Here is a 14,896-nt window from a genome sequence, read left to right on the forward strand (position 1 = left end):
AGGTGCCATCTAGGTATTAATCCTCTTCCTGGAGGTGTTCAGCCCTTTGCCAGGTTGGGGCCTTAATTAATTTATTTTGCTTCTGTGATGTGCTTATTACCCAGTATGGTGTAATGCATAGGAAAAAATAGGCCTGTTGGAAATGTGATTAGAAAGCATATCATCTGAACATCTTTTAGAGCAGTTTACCCTTGTCTTCCATAAAAGTGTTTAGAAATTAACACAAAATGCCATGCAGGAGAGATCAAAGACTAGCACTGATATTACTATTTATTTGAAGATCTTTTGGGCTTTGTACCAAGAAAAGGACGACTGGTAGAAACAGGATAAAAGCTAAAAATCATACTTAGTGTAAAGGTAATGCTTGGGAATTTTTAACCTAGGTAGTAGGCCTCTACCATGATTAATAATTGGATAGGCCATTTTTTTGTCTCCCATGTGCTTCTTTTTGATTGTCCAGTTCAGGCAGGATTTCCAAATAAATTCAAGTTGTTAAGAGAATAACAACAATATTTGCATAGATCCTGACCCTGTTAGGATCTGAGCAACTCACTGTAGGAGTTGAATGGGATTAGTTCTAATTGACTTCACTGGGAGATCCACCAGAAATTAAGGCATCAAGGGCCACTAACTACTAGGAACTAGGCGTCCAGGTGCTTTAAAACCCCCCGCTAAGCATCTGTCTGCAGTTTCAGGTGCCTAAATGCCTTAAAAAATCTGATTTATTTCCTGATATCAACTGTTTTCATGTAAGTAGTAAACACTCTTTAAATGAAATTGCAGAGTTCAAACAATTTAGGCAATATACAAGATATACCTATGAAATTAATGAATTAATGATGATTTTTCTTATTAGTCCTATTCTTGATGGTAATGTGTGAATGCTATAAAATAAATACATAACAATGAATTAATATGCATATCAATTTTGGGGGTAACTTTCACAAATTGTATGGGCAACAGAAATCCTGTTTGTTTTTTTTTCTCACAGGTTCTGTTATGGAACAGTTAAATAAAATGATGAATATTTTAGATATAATAATTGTATTGAATTGTTCTTGGCTTGCTTATCCAGTTTATGGGCTACATGCTGTCTGGCTCTAATCGATGCCAATGGAAATTGTGTGTATGAATTCAGAGCAATAAATGCCACTTAATTAGTTACTAAAGAAATACTCCAGACTACAGGGGAATGGACTCTGGTAACTGGTTTATGGATACAAAGTTCTTCTAGTAGTGTCATGAATCCCTTTGCTGTTCCAAGTCCTGCATCTTGCATAATAATATTCAATTTAAATGAAATATGTAAAATATTTCATATTTTAGGAAGCTCCTGTTTTACCTCGCGTCTGAGGTGCTATTGTTTTTAGCTTTTTTTCAGCAACAGTCTGAAATTGGCTGAACTCAGGGTTAAGAATAAAGGAGTGTGTCGCAGGGCACCTCGGTACCCCTGCTCCTATAGAGGAGAAACTGCCAGGGAGCGAGTGAGCGCGCCCTGGCCTGACATGACGAGCCCAGCTGAGGCTGGCTCAGGTAATGAGCGCAGCTGCGGGTTGCTGGAGCAACTAAGCGGAGCCAGCTGCCTGTAGGGGGCAGGGCCTGGCCCTTATAAAGCCCAGGGCTGAGGCCAGGTTGGCAGTTCTCTGCCAGCAGCCGGAGAGGCAGGAGCTCCCTCGGCCGAGATATGGGAAGGAGCCTAAGTTGCAAGTACAGCTCAGGATAGCCCTGGAGGCTTGAGCTATGATGAGGAGTTATGGCCAGGTGGCTTGCATTTGTGTTACAGCCTAGGGGCTTGTGGTTTTGTGTTGTGTTATTACACCCGGAGGCTTGGGTGAGGCTGTAGGGGTTGGAGGAGGCCTCAACTAGAGGGACCCCAGAGAGTGTGGGGTGCCCTAGCGCCAGGAGGGCGCATTATTGTTCATAGCGCCAGGGAAGGCGCAGCTCGCACGCCAGTGTATGAGCAGCTGGCAGCGAGGAGCGCGGCCAGTGGGTCGCGGGTGCAACCTGTAGGTTGCAGACGGGGACTTAGACCCCGGATTGCGTGTGGGGGAACATAAACCCCGAAGGCGCAGCTTGCACGCCATTGCACGAGCAGCCGGCGGCAAGGAGCGCGGCCAGTGGGTCGCGGGCGCAACCCGTGGGTTGCAGACGGGGACCTAGACCCTGGATTGCGCGTGGGGGAACATAAACCCCGAAGGCGCAGCTCGCACGCCACTGCGCAAGCAGCTGGCGGCGAGGAGCGCGGCCAGTGGGTCGCGGGCGCAACCCATAGGTTGCGGACGGGGACCGAGACCCCGGATTGCGTGTGGGGGGAACATAGCCCCCGGCCCCAGGAAAGGGGCGGTATTACTGAGTAGCCCAGTGTGGGCACGGCAAGCCCCAGAGAAGGGGGGAGCACCATACTGAGCAGCCCTAGAGAGCGGGGCCATACTGAGTAGCCCAGTGTGGGCGCGGCGAGCCCCCAGAGGGGGGGGAACGCCCTTGTACGTTATTGAGTAGCCCAGTGTGGGCACGGCGAGCCCCCAGAGAGGGGGAACGCCCTTGTGTATTATTGGGTAGCCTAGTGTGGGCGCACGGGCATAGCGAGCCCGGCCGCAGGCTAGCGCGGTAATACCCCTCAGACCAAGGCAGGGCGCTGCGGTTGCCCCTGAGAAGACAGGGAGTAGCAGCGCAGGGAGCCAGAGTCAGGGAGGGTATCCGTGCGGTTGGCCCATAGGACCGGAGGCCCGCTGGAGAGTCCCGGAGCGGAACCACACCAGCAGGGGAGGCCCAGAGTGGGCCAGGCGAGAGTCCCAGCAAAAGGCTGGACATGAGAGAGGAGGCCCGGGAAGTGGGCGTATAGACCGAACAACGTCCTTTACATCTGCGAGGCTTGGGGCGTGGTATCAGGGGAGGTAGGAGCCACGCATAGCCCATAAGGCTGGGGGCGCTTAGGTAGCGCCATTGTACGGGGAGACCCACGAGGGGTCCAGGAGCTGACAGGCCCGAGGAAACACAAGGCAGCCTCCCTATTACATATTACATCAAGACGTGGCAGGCGAGAATGGAGGGTGCCCTCGGGCCGGGGTAGCGTGGTGAGAGGGCCTCAAGGAGATCACGGCCCTCCACGAGGACCCCGCCGTGACAGAGTGTTAGGGTAGAGTCTGGGTTAACTCGTCTCATTTTTTGGGAAATTTGAGCACCAGAATATTAGACAAGTATTCATCCCAATTCTAATATATTCATTGAAAAATGGCAAAATAATGATTAAAAGTTTGCCAAAGTAATAGATTTCTCTGAACACAGATTTTATATTACAAGGCTAGGACTGAGCCTTGTATTTTTGTGAATGGTTTTGTCTGTCTCTAAACCACAAAACCTTGTTTGTGTGGAAAAACGGGCAGGAAAGATCTAACTTGATATTGCAATGAATCTAAATTAAGAAGTACTTGAAATTAAGAAAGTAAGGCTTAGATATGAGTTCTTCTGATCTTGACAATGCACTATCTTTGCACAGTTTTGCTTATTTACATGCTTGGTTAGAATCCAACTACCTAAAGCAAAGCAAAACAAAACAAACAACCCCCCCCCCCAATACATTTTATTTTTATTCAAAATTCACCTTCCAACTTAAAAAGAGGTAAAGGTCTTATGGACAAGACTATTATTAACTGTACAGCTTTGCTTCATCCTCAAGGAACCCTCCAGTCTCTGCAGTGAAGGAGGAAGAGCTCTTTTGGGAAGAATGAATGTGACTGTGTATTTAAAAGCTGTTTTCAAACAGTGTACACATGGGGGCTCAACAAAGGTTGCATAGGCAACTTTGATTCTTGAATTTCTTACCTTCGAGTTTGTAAACTTGACATTTATTTTAATAAAGTTTTATGTAGATAACTTTATAGACTGTGTAAAATATAGTTAACTGTTGCTGATATTACTATGTGATGTGGGAAATAAAAATGCACACATATCACATTAAGACAATAAGCTGCAGCTTTCATTACAAGAACAAACATTAGCTCAGAAATTATCCAGCCTAAACTTCTTGGTCAATATGGCAAACAGCCCATGGGCATCAATTCAATGCTAACTAACCCAGGAGCAAATAGACTCAGGCCATGTCCAGACATGCACGGATGGTTGGTTCACTGGGGACAACTAGTGATGGTGCACCTTGTGCTGTCGCTAGCCATCCCTGGGGAATGCCTGTGCCATGTGCACTCTGGTGTATGTCAAGTTACCCTGAGTAGGGTAGGGAAGGCTGAACCCATAGTGGGCTGGCCCCAGCAGCTTTCCCTGTGGTCCTGGTGGCCTCCTGGGGCTGTAGCAGCAGTGATCCTGCCACACAGAGCCTGGCTGGGAGCAAAGTATGGTTCTGGCTGGCTGGCCAGGCTCTGGCTTTGGGTGGCACATGTTGCTGCCACGTGTGCTGCTTTACTTTTTTTCCCACATGTTTTTTTGACCCCTGGATATCCAGAGATCAAAAAAACCCCTCTGCAGTGCTCCCTTGCAGTGCAGAGTACAACTGAACGTATGGTATGTGGTGCCACAGATGTGGCACCACAGACATATAAAGCATGACTGCATTTGTCTGGACATGGCCATAAATTCTTCAGCCATTCATTTCCCTCTTTTTGAAGAACTGGGCTCATCCAGTAGAAGAAGCCAATTTGTACATATGGTTGTCATATTATTTCCCCATTGTTGTATGAAACCATAAAAATTTAACTTTAATCACTTGTAGCATTAATATTGTAATAGCTGCTAAAGATGTTAGTTGCACTAGGAATAAACACTAAGGATCTGATTTTGATCTCTCTTACTTGGGTGTTACTCAGGAACAACAAGTGATGTAATGAAAATTACTTTTGAAATGGTTGAGATCAGAAACAGATCTTTATTTTAGCCACTACTACAATTAGATGGTAGGTTAAGCATGTCAAGTATGTCAGCCCACTCAGCTCATTCCTAGAGACAACTTCAGGATAATGGGAGGGAATACTCCCTTCAGGAAGAACAAAACCAGGAAACTGATGGCTCCTGAAGAAGGGGCAAAGTCTTCTAGAGGGGATCCGGTCCCAGGAACAAGTAAACTCTAAATCCTGCTATTCCTGCTGTGCATCTGTCATGATTTGCTCCTATAGATGTGGCTAGATACAGAGCATTTAGAGTGACTGTAAATGGAGCAAGGCATTTGCTTTGATTTGGTAAAAGCTTTAATAGTCACTTTATCATAGTGAAATTGTAAATCAGGTTAAACTAAGAATTAGGTTTTGAAAGTTCTTCAGTTGATATTTCAACTCTGTCTTTATTTTATATTTCAAATGCTAAAACGTGTGCAGCCACTCACAAGAATGTTCATAAAACGGGGTGGTTGTTACTGCCTCCTTAGCAAAGGATACTGGGAAAATGGAGGGCTGTGGGGCCTGTATACAGGTTTATCTCTCCTTCCCTCTTCCTCATGGTGTTTTGGAAGATGGACCCAAGGAAGGGGTCTACTCCTGTTCCATGAAGAAAGGCTAGTGACAAATAAAGGTAAGTTTCCCCCCCTCCCAAGTTGAATGCCCTTTACTAATTGTTGTTCTTCATGATCTCTGGGGATTTTTGTTGCTTAACAGTTTAGGGAATTGCTTTGTGTAATCTGTTATCATATACCAGTGAAGGCTTGTTGCACTTCTCTGTCCTTTTGTAGCTCATCTTTTCTGTGCTAGATGTGGAGGGTTTCAGGCTGACAACACTGTGCATTACAACAGAGAATGCTATGCCCTTGCAGTGTCTTATGATTAGTCAGAAACTAATAAATCTGAGGGAGTTCAGAAGAAAAAACAGAAATGAGCAGAGAGCTTTCTAAACTCACTTGTAAATAAAGAGGGAAAGAGGTGTTTCATGGGCATACAATTTTGCTCAACCTTGATTAAGGGGTGATGCAATGATGAACAGGTACTTGACCCTTGTTTATGCAAAGGAAGGAGAGGTATTTAGTATGGTAACTGGGTATGAGTAAAGAGTGCCAAATTACTTTGGTGATAATGTAATTTGATAATGTACCTTGATTGGTAGTAATTGGTTGAAAATCAGAAGGAATCTTTTTTAGACTGAACAATAAGCCATGGTCTTGGGAAATGAGTTCTGTTTCTTTGTGGCATAGTCTCCCAGAGAAGGTAGTGGAAAATCCATTTTTGAGATATTCAAATCTAGACAAGATGTTGGCTGAAGTAGTATAAGGAACAGTTCTGTGTTGGAAGGAGAATAGGTTAGATAGGCCTTTCCTGTCTCTGCTTTCTTCCTCTTATTGAAAATCTAGAGGAAATTACTTTCATAATGAGATGCCACAACCTTCCACTCTAAATACTGTAGAAGGAATTAAAGTAAACAGTTCAGTGTCATAGGTCTATTCCAAGAGGTCATGGGTTATATCTGAGACCTTATTGAAAATGGAGGTGAAATTACTTTCCAATAACATATAGGAAGATCTCAGATTCATTAATAACCTTTAGTAGAATATGCATCTTGCTAATCATAATGACTGCTGATTTAAAAAATAGAGAGGAAAGAAAGTGTAATGTATTCCAATTATGTGTTCTTCTGAAACTCTAGAATCTCTTAGGTGCTGTGCAGAAGTTTGGTCTAATTAAACCTCACATTATAAAAGTCTTCATTCAGATGTATTCATTCAGGGGTTAATTTTGGATCAATTGGTTGAACCCTGGTGCTGAAGCATTACATTGATTTGGTAATGATAGTTATTATTAGGGCTTTAAAAGCCCTAGTAACATATCTTTAGGAATCACACCTTTTGGCAAGGAGTATATTTGGTATCTGTGTTGGTCTGAGACAAAAAGAAATGCAAAACTCCAGAACTCTTGGTTCAGAGACAATAGCATTTATTAGGCCACCTAAAAAAATCACAATTTTTTTTGGTGATTTCTTAGTTGGTCTAATAAATGGCATCATCTCTGACCCAAGAGTTCTAGAGATTTATCTTTTGGTAGGGGTACATGTAGTATTTCATAAAATGAAAGCAAATAACTGACTGTTTACAGCCAGGAACATTTGTTTTATAAGTAGGTATGTAAGAGCTAAATATTCAAAAAACAAACAAACAAAAAAACCTCAAAACAAAACTGTTGTACTCTAAAATAGGATTAACAGTTAGTAAAACATTTATTAACCCTTTACGGGCTACTCATAAATAATCACTTAATACAATGCATAGACAAGAAAGTGGTACGAAAGAAAACACACAATAGAAAACAAGAAATGCAGTAAAAAAAAATTAAGGGTCACTTTTTTTTTTTTTTCCCCAAAAGGACTTAACTGTTTTAAGATCCTCTGTCCCACTGACTCCCCTCCCCTTTAAAAATCACTGGAGTACAGGTTGGGGCTTGCTGTTTTCTAGATACATTTGTATGCATTATTCAGTTGACATGAATAGTATTGATACATTGTTCTGAGTGAGGTAATAACTCCTAATTTTTGCTCTTCTCTTTGTATTGTTCCTATTGAAATAGCTTTCTTTGGTGTAAGGAGGTTTTAGACTGTTGGGAGGCTAACGATTTCCTTCTCGAATCTTGCAGACCTCAGTACTTGTTTTCTTTGTGGTAAGGTAGACAAAAATATCATGGTGCTATAATGAAAATATAATAATTGTTTGTACTTAAGAAACTCATTTTAGACATGCTTTGGTCTGGAAGAAGGACTAGGACCTGTCACATCCCAGGTAAGTTGATATGGGGCTTCCTAAAAGGGGTGATGAGAAAACATTTCACTCCTATACATAACAGAATGCCATTTTACCTATACTGTCCCTGCAACCTGCATTATCTGCAGGTCTAAATCAAACTTTTAAAGGAGCAAAAATTGTCCTTAGCAGTTTGAGCTAGCTCCCTGACTGAATACTTTGAAGCTCCTTTTGGAGTGTTGCGAGTTTGCTACTGTAACCATGAATGATAACCCCTTCTCTGCTAACTCCCCTCCCCTTTTCCTCCCCTCCCCCAGCATGCACAAAGCAGCTTTCAGGACCCTGGGTTCTCATTTTAACACACTGGTGTATATATTCACCACGATACCTTCCTTCAGAATATGAAAAAGATGGAAACAAATTCAGCCCTGCTATAAGAGGGCATCATGGTAGAAATAACTTTGAGCAGCAGGGCACATCCATTAAAGTATTCACCCTTTTTGTGATCTCAGTAAGATTGGAATTAGCATAAAGATATATTTTACTTTGAGCAGGATAGTGCTCTGCTTCAATGGTAGAATAGCCCCTACCTTCAAAAGGAAAGAACTGGACAGTTCAGTTAATCCTGTTGTAGATAAAATCCAGTAGAAACACATCCTTTGTAGTTTGGCTGACGTTTTAAAATCACGTTTTGTTAGTTCCTTGAACAAAACTTTGTTTGACCCAAACTAAAATATTTTGTTTTCAGCTGACTTCTTACCTGATTTAAAAAATGAAACGTACCTGAAACATTATTCTGCGAAATGTCAGTTCCTTTTAGAAAATCGGGAAACAAAGCATTTGGATGTTTTGTGTTTCTTTTTACTTTAGTTTCAGCTGAAAGTCTTCAAGTCAGAGTTACTAAATAGTTTTGTCAACCCCAAACTGCATATTTTGGCAAATAAGCTGTGTGTGGGGGGTTGGGGGGGGGAGGAATTGTTCAGCACTAATAGAAACCCTTATAGATCATCTTGGGTGTCTGAGGGAAGGGACCGTGCTCAAGCTCTCTCTGATTCAGGGGGATTTTTGTCTGACTGTGAACTGGCAAAACTCCCCTGAAAGTCCCGGAGTCCACTCAATCAATAAAACCACTCAGATGTTTGGGACTGCATTGATTTTTACCTGTAGGGCAAGAAAAAGGTGGGGGTGTAGGAGATAGCATTGGTTTACTGCTAAGGTATCAAATATCAAAAGGATAAGGAGTTTGCCTCCCTGTTGTCATCCTGATTTATTAGGAGTTGGGAAAGACAAAGTAACTAGACCTACCAGCCTCGCTGTATTGGGAAGGGCTCAGAAAATGTTAATTTCCTTGTTCCACACAAAAATGTAAAGTGTCGGTTCTCTGATTACCTGCTGCTGGAAAGTGTTTGGACAGGTGCTGTGTTTCACCAGTCGTCTTTCACAGCTGACAGGCTTGATTTACAGTTGTAAACCAGAGGAGAATTCCCTTCTCCACCCTGGCCCCAGCGGGGTGTCTGCCAGGGGGCTGTCAGGTACCGCAGCCTTGACCGAAAAGTGGCTACCCTACCTGGATGAAAAGATGTCAGCTACTAGGGGGACCTGGATGGACATGAGCATTCCCCGTCTCCTCCACAGTATTACTAGCTTCATTAATCGTATTGAATTTACTCTAAGGAATAAACGAAGCGGGATTTGATTCATTTATCCCTTAAGTCCATTTGTCTGGTTTGAGCCCAATACAATCAATTTCTCTCCAATTTACAAACAATTAAAACAATCAGCTTTGATTTTTAAGAAAAGAAGCGAGTAAGGAGCATCTTAGGTAGGCGGAAATGTTTCCCTGGAAGCTCAAGATTCCCTCTTTCTGCTTTAAAATAGGGTTCAATTGTGGGGGGAGACGTTGACAAGGCAAGGACCCAGTCCTGCAGTTCAGAGCAGGATCAGACCCGTGGTACACTGGCAGAATATGACCCTAGTTTGTAGCAGTGGGAAAGGGGACCCGAGGGAACCTCTTGGGTGTCTCCTCTGCTGTTTGTGGGTGTTTTAGTTTGGCGCTTTCGACTTGCTGCTTTGGCCTGGGGATGTGAAAGACCCCTGTTGTAGATGTGGGTGGGGAGCACTCAACCTGCCAGGACGTGGAAGGATGGTGCTATCGGATATACTGAGCATTGTGCACAGCCTTGACTCGCGTTAAGGAAATCGGATTCGACTCCTTCCCAAAGCAGGCTTTTAAGGTGCTTTTGTAACACTCTTTAAAGGAGATTTTGTTAGGGGGGGAGGGTGTATATTCGATGCTCCAATTTGAAACCTCCAAATGTATTTTTTTAAACCAAAAAGGCTGTCATCAAAATATGCATTACATTTGATTTTTTTTCAAAATATTAGACTGGATAGAAGACAAAAACACCCCCCTGCTTTGCCTCCCGACAGCTCTGTCTGTGGGGGTTTAACAAAAGAGAAATTATAAAAGACCGGGAAGAGATTATAGACTGACATTTGCAGGGAGCCTCGAAGGATAAATGGAAAGAAGCGCAAGAACTTTTGTTGGGGGCGGAGGGGAGGCTTCTTCCTACAGGCTGGATCACTTCTCCATCAGTCCCTCCTGTCTTGCACTGGCCGTTTTGGTCGGACTTAAACACCTTGTGAAACCTGCATGGGCTTTAGCGAAGGGATTCTGTGCTTCCCGTTTTGAGATTGTACTGAAAGGTAAGACATTTTTCACCTCTCCCTGTTCACCTTGTGCAAACTGCTCCGTTAAAAGCAAATGACTGGAGTGGTCAGCGCAGGAAACATGCAACCCCCACAGCGCCGCTTATTCCGATTCCCCCAGAGAGGGTGGCTTTATATTTGATAGCCTATTTGGTGATTTGCATTTATAATAAGTGCATATACATTTCTTCTACCTCCCAGTTGTTTCACCTCTTCCCACTTTTATCACTTCAGTGGGAATTTTAATTGGCTCGGCAAAGCTGTTTGAAATCTTTAATTCTAGACTAAAAATTTCCCTTTCTTGGCTTGCTTGTTTTTGCTTTTTTTCCGGATCATCCAGTAGTAAGCTTCCTTCCCTCTTCCCTCCCGCATTACCAAACTCACCCCACTACATACTGGGACAATGCGATTATGTAGCTCTTTATAACTTAAATAAGAAGGGGAAGGGGAGCTTCTCGCCCTGCCAAGTTCTCCTAAAAATGCAAGATTTAAAAAAGCCCAAAACAAAACAGTAGCAGTGGCAATCAACTTCATACAAAATAGCTTCTGCTTGTGCTAAAAAAAAGGCCACGATAGGGTTTCATTTCATCTCTGTGATGGGGAGCATTGCATTGCACAGGACTTCTCTACGATGCGACCCTTTGCCACCCAATGCTGCCTCACACTTTCAGCCTTTCTTGCCTCATCAAGCAGCAGCAAATGCCACGAGGGATCCAGCCGAGCTATCGCAGGCTTGAAACGAGAGCTTCTGCCCTAGTTTGAGGAAGGCACGGGGGCTTGGTGAACACAGGTTCAAGAGGAGGAGAGATCCTACCGGATCCCGTGTCCACGACCAGTGCTGCACATCATGCAGGGGGATGGAGGAGGCTGAAAAGCGAGGCAACCCGTAGCCCAAGAGGCTGAGCCAGGCGCCCTTCCTGCCTAGTTAGTTCACCCCCCGGCTGCTGTCAGTCCCCCCTGGCACAAGGTGATGCCACACCCAGACAGCAGAGCGATGGGGCTCTAATGTTGCACACAGACAGCAGGCATGCCACACAGACAGTACGCCACCCCTTTCTTTTTTCCTTTCTCTCTCTCTCTCTCTCTCTCTCACGTTTTGGCAACTTTTATTCGAGAGCACCGACGCAGCCGCCTTTCCCCGAAGCGCGCGCACTCGCACGTGTGTACAGACACCCCACATTGGGAGCGGAGAGGGCCAATCCAAGTCCCTTCTTGCTTTCCAGTCGCAGTGATTTTTTTTTTTTTTTTGGCCTCGCCACAGCCCAGGCAAAGCGGTGGGCGCGCAAAGAGCCCTCCATTCTTCCCTGTCAGGGAAACCAAGGGAACGGTTACAGAAAAATAAAAGACCTGCAGCCTGTCATATTCCAACACGGCTTTAAGTTATAAATAATTTAATGAAAAGTCATTGACCCCCCTCCAGAGCAGAGGTTGCCGCCCTGCGGTGCAGGGGGGCACCTGTTGGCACAGTGATGCATTGATTTGAAGCATTAAAAACCCTCCAGCTTCTCTTCCCCCCGCCCCCTCCTGCCCCGCGCACAGCCACCCCCTTCCCCCCGGAGGGCACAAGGGCATCGCGGCCACCACAGCTGGTGCTTGCTCGGTGGGGGTGGAGGTGGGAGTCTCTCTCTCGATACGAGGCAGCATTTTGGCTCCTGTTGAAGTCTGCCCCGCTCCTCTCCGGGGTCTTTATTTGGTGTCAAAATGCAGCTAAGGCACAGTCCCTGAGCAGGCACAGTCCGCCGCGCCCCCTCCGTCCGTGGGCGCTCAGGCCAGCAGCGGCTCCCGGGGGTAGGGCTGGTAGGAGGCCGCGCTGCCGGGCAGGCGGGCGGGGCAGCAGGCGGGCAGGCCGCCGGCTTTGGCGGGCAGGAGCGGGGGCTCGTGCTCCAGCGCGGGGGCGTCAGGCCGGCCGTAGGGCAGCAGCTGCAGGGCGCCGCGGGCGTAGAGGGGCTGAGGGTAGGGCAGAAGCGCGTAGGGGCCGGGCAGCGGCGCCGGCCACGGCCGCCCGGCGGGCTGGAAGGGCCGGCTCAGGATGCTCTCGATGGCGAAGGAGCTGGAGAACTTGGGCGAGGAGCCTCCGGCCCGCGCCGCCTCGTCCTCCGCGGGCGCGGGCTCCGGCTGGGCGGCGGGAGGCGGCCCCGCGGCCCCGCGGCTCAGGCGCTTGCGGCGGCGGCGGAAGACGCCGTCGGCGAAGGTGTACTCGCTGCTGGGGTTGAGCATCCAGTAGTTGTCCTTGCCCCAGGGCCGCGCCGGGTCGCGCAGCACCTTGACGAAGCAGTCGTTGAGGGACAGGTTGTGGCGCACGGAGTTGCGCCAGCCCGTGTAGGCGCCGCGGAAGAAGGGGAAGCGGCTCATCAGGTAGTCGTTGATCTCCGCCAGCGTGAGCCGCCCGCCCGCCGAGTCGCGGATGGCCATGGCGATGAGCGCGATGTAGGAGTAGGGCGGCTTGGGCCGCCGAGTGTACGCCTTGCCCTTGCCGCCCTCCGCCGCCGCCTGCAGCTGGCGCCGCTGCGTTCCAACAGCTGGCGCAGCAGCCGCCGCCGCCGCCTGCCCGCCCGGGCTGTGCGCCGCGCAGTCGCCGTCCGAGCCCAGCTCGCTCTCGGCCGCCAGCGGGGACGGCGCGATGCTGCCGCCGCCTTCCTGCTCCTCGTCCTGGACCGACAGCCCCCCCGCCAGCTTCATGGCGCGGCCCCGGGGGAGCGGGGCTGCCTCCCTGCCCCTGCTCCTGGGCAGCTGCACAGGGGCTTCACTCTGCCCCCCTCGGCCTTATACTCCTTTTTGGGGGTGGGGAGCGGGTCCACTTGGAGTATAAGGGAGAAGAGTAGGGGTCTTCCTTCTCTCCCCCCTCTGTTCAGAGGGACGCCCCGATTCCCTTCCCCACCCCACTGTGCTGTGGCTGTCCCCGGGCTGCGGTGAGGGGGGCACAGGAGGGAGGAGGAGAAGTAGCAATAATCGAGTCACTCAGTGCGCTTGGGCCGGGGTCCTGAGCCGCCGGCTCCTCCAAGTTTGTCCTTCTGCTGGAGACGCTCCTAAGGTCCCTGCGCGCGGGTGCCCCGAGCCATGAACCCCGCGGGCTGGCCCCCGCTGCCGTGCTCCGACCTGCTGCTGCTTCCCCGGCGCCCGGGGGCTCTCAGCAGGCTTCTCGCCGGGCTGTCACGCTTATTAGGATGACTGTCATTATCTCTCCTGCCGTGGCTCGCTCTCTCCCCACCACGTTCAGACCAGCCCATTATAACATTCAGGCAGCCGGGGAGAGGCGGAGCTAGGGCGAGGAGCTGGAAGCGTGGTGGGTGGGGAAGCAAGGTAGCAAAGGTGGACACTCGCTAAGAAGCAGGAGTTGGCGGCATAATGAGGGGGGGTGGCAATTAGGGCTTGTTAGAAACTCATTGCTTGCTACTTGTTTGCATCTTGCTCCTCTCCCCGCCCCCTGACTGCAAGGGGCCGCCCCTTCGCTTCCCTCCCATTCCCGGGTGTTTGCAAAGGAAGAAGCCAGGTCGGGACAGTTTTGCACAGCAGGTTCCTCCTCCCAGGTGTAAAGGGCAGGCAGGGTTGCAGGTGGCAGAGCGAAGCCGGGTGCAGGCGCCTGTTTTTCAGCACAGCGACAAGTTGTCATGGGACAGCTGAACAACCTGCTGGAATCCAGCACAATCCTTCCAGCCCTGTGAATGCCTGATGATGATTTAGGGGTGTTGGTCTAAGGACACAGACAGGCATAGCTCTCTGGGTAAAAACTGGAAACAAGTAGTTGGAAAAAATGAAATAGTTGGAAAAAAATTCTTTGCAAGCTTTCAGGCACAAACACCCTTGTTCAGGCATTGGGAGACTGCTGCTGTTGAGTGTTCTCCAAGGTAGAAAAGAAGCTAAAGTATAATGATGATGATTTATGTAGCCCAACAAAGTTATTTCATCCTCTCCCCTACTACCACCCTCTGCCATCCATCCCCTGGAACAGGTAAAAAGTGGAAAATGTGCTCCCACATGCTGCTTCTGCTGCGGGGCCGGATGTTGCATTCAACAAAATTCTAACCTTAACTTCACACTTGCATAATGTGCAGAGATACGTCACCTTTTTTTTTTTAACCTTTGCATACCGTCATTGTTGCTCTGCAAATAAAACCTTTGTAGATTTTTTTCTAGACAATCTAAGATTTGATTCCCTACCACACCCCAATTTAGGGCTGTCAAGGTTGCTCTTATTTAGAAAATTTATCATGTTAACTTCAGTGTAACTTACATTCAGGAGGGCTACATGCTAAAGAGAGCAAGAGCCCCACCCTCTTGAAACCTGACTTCTGTATTGGGCCTCATCCTGCTTCCAGTTGAAGTCAGTCAAAAAATCTTTTTTGAACTGAAGTCTGAAAGCAGACTCTAGCCTATGAAAATTCTGCATTTTTGGAGGTTTGCAAAAAAGATGTTGGCAGGTAGAAACTTTCAGGGCTGTTTATAAAAAAGCCCAGTACAGTTGTTATGTGTCTTATTTTATACACCCCCCCTGCCCCCCAAAGATTTTTGTATTCTAGAGACACTAAT

The 14,896-nt window shown here is 47.5% G+C and overlaps 1 protein-coding gene across 1 annotated transcript; it reads right to left on the minus strand.

Moving 5' to 3' along the window:
* Positions 1-11,743: 11,743 nt before the first annotated feature.
* FOXQ1 (forkhead box Q1) lies at positions 11,744-13,657 on the minus strand. Its single transcript, XM_014606623.3, has one exon. It carries the CDS (start codon positions 13,046-13,048, stop codon positions 12,134-12,136), a length of 915 nt encoding a protein of 304 aa, XP_014462109.1. The 5' UTR covers positions 13,049-13,657; the 3' UTR covers positions 11,744-12,133.
* Between the last annotated feature and the right edge of the window lie 1,239 nt (positions 13,658-14,896).

The sequence above is a fragment of the Alligator mississippiensis genome, chromosome 3 (genome assembly GCF_030867095.1).
Source record: "Alligator mississippiensis isolate rAllMis1 chromosome 3, rAllMis1, whole genome shotgun sequence".
Classification (NCBI taxonomy): domain Eukaryota; kingdom Metazoa; phylum Chordata; order Crocodylia; family Alligatoridae; genus Alligator; species Alligator mississippiensis.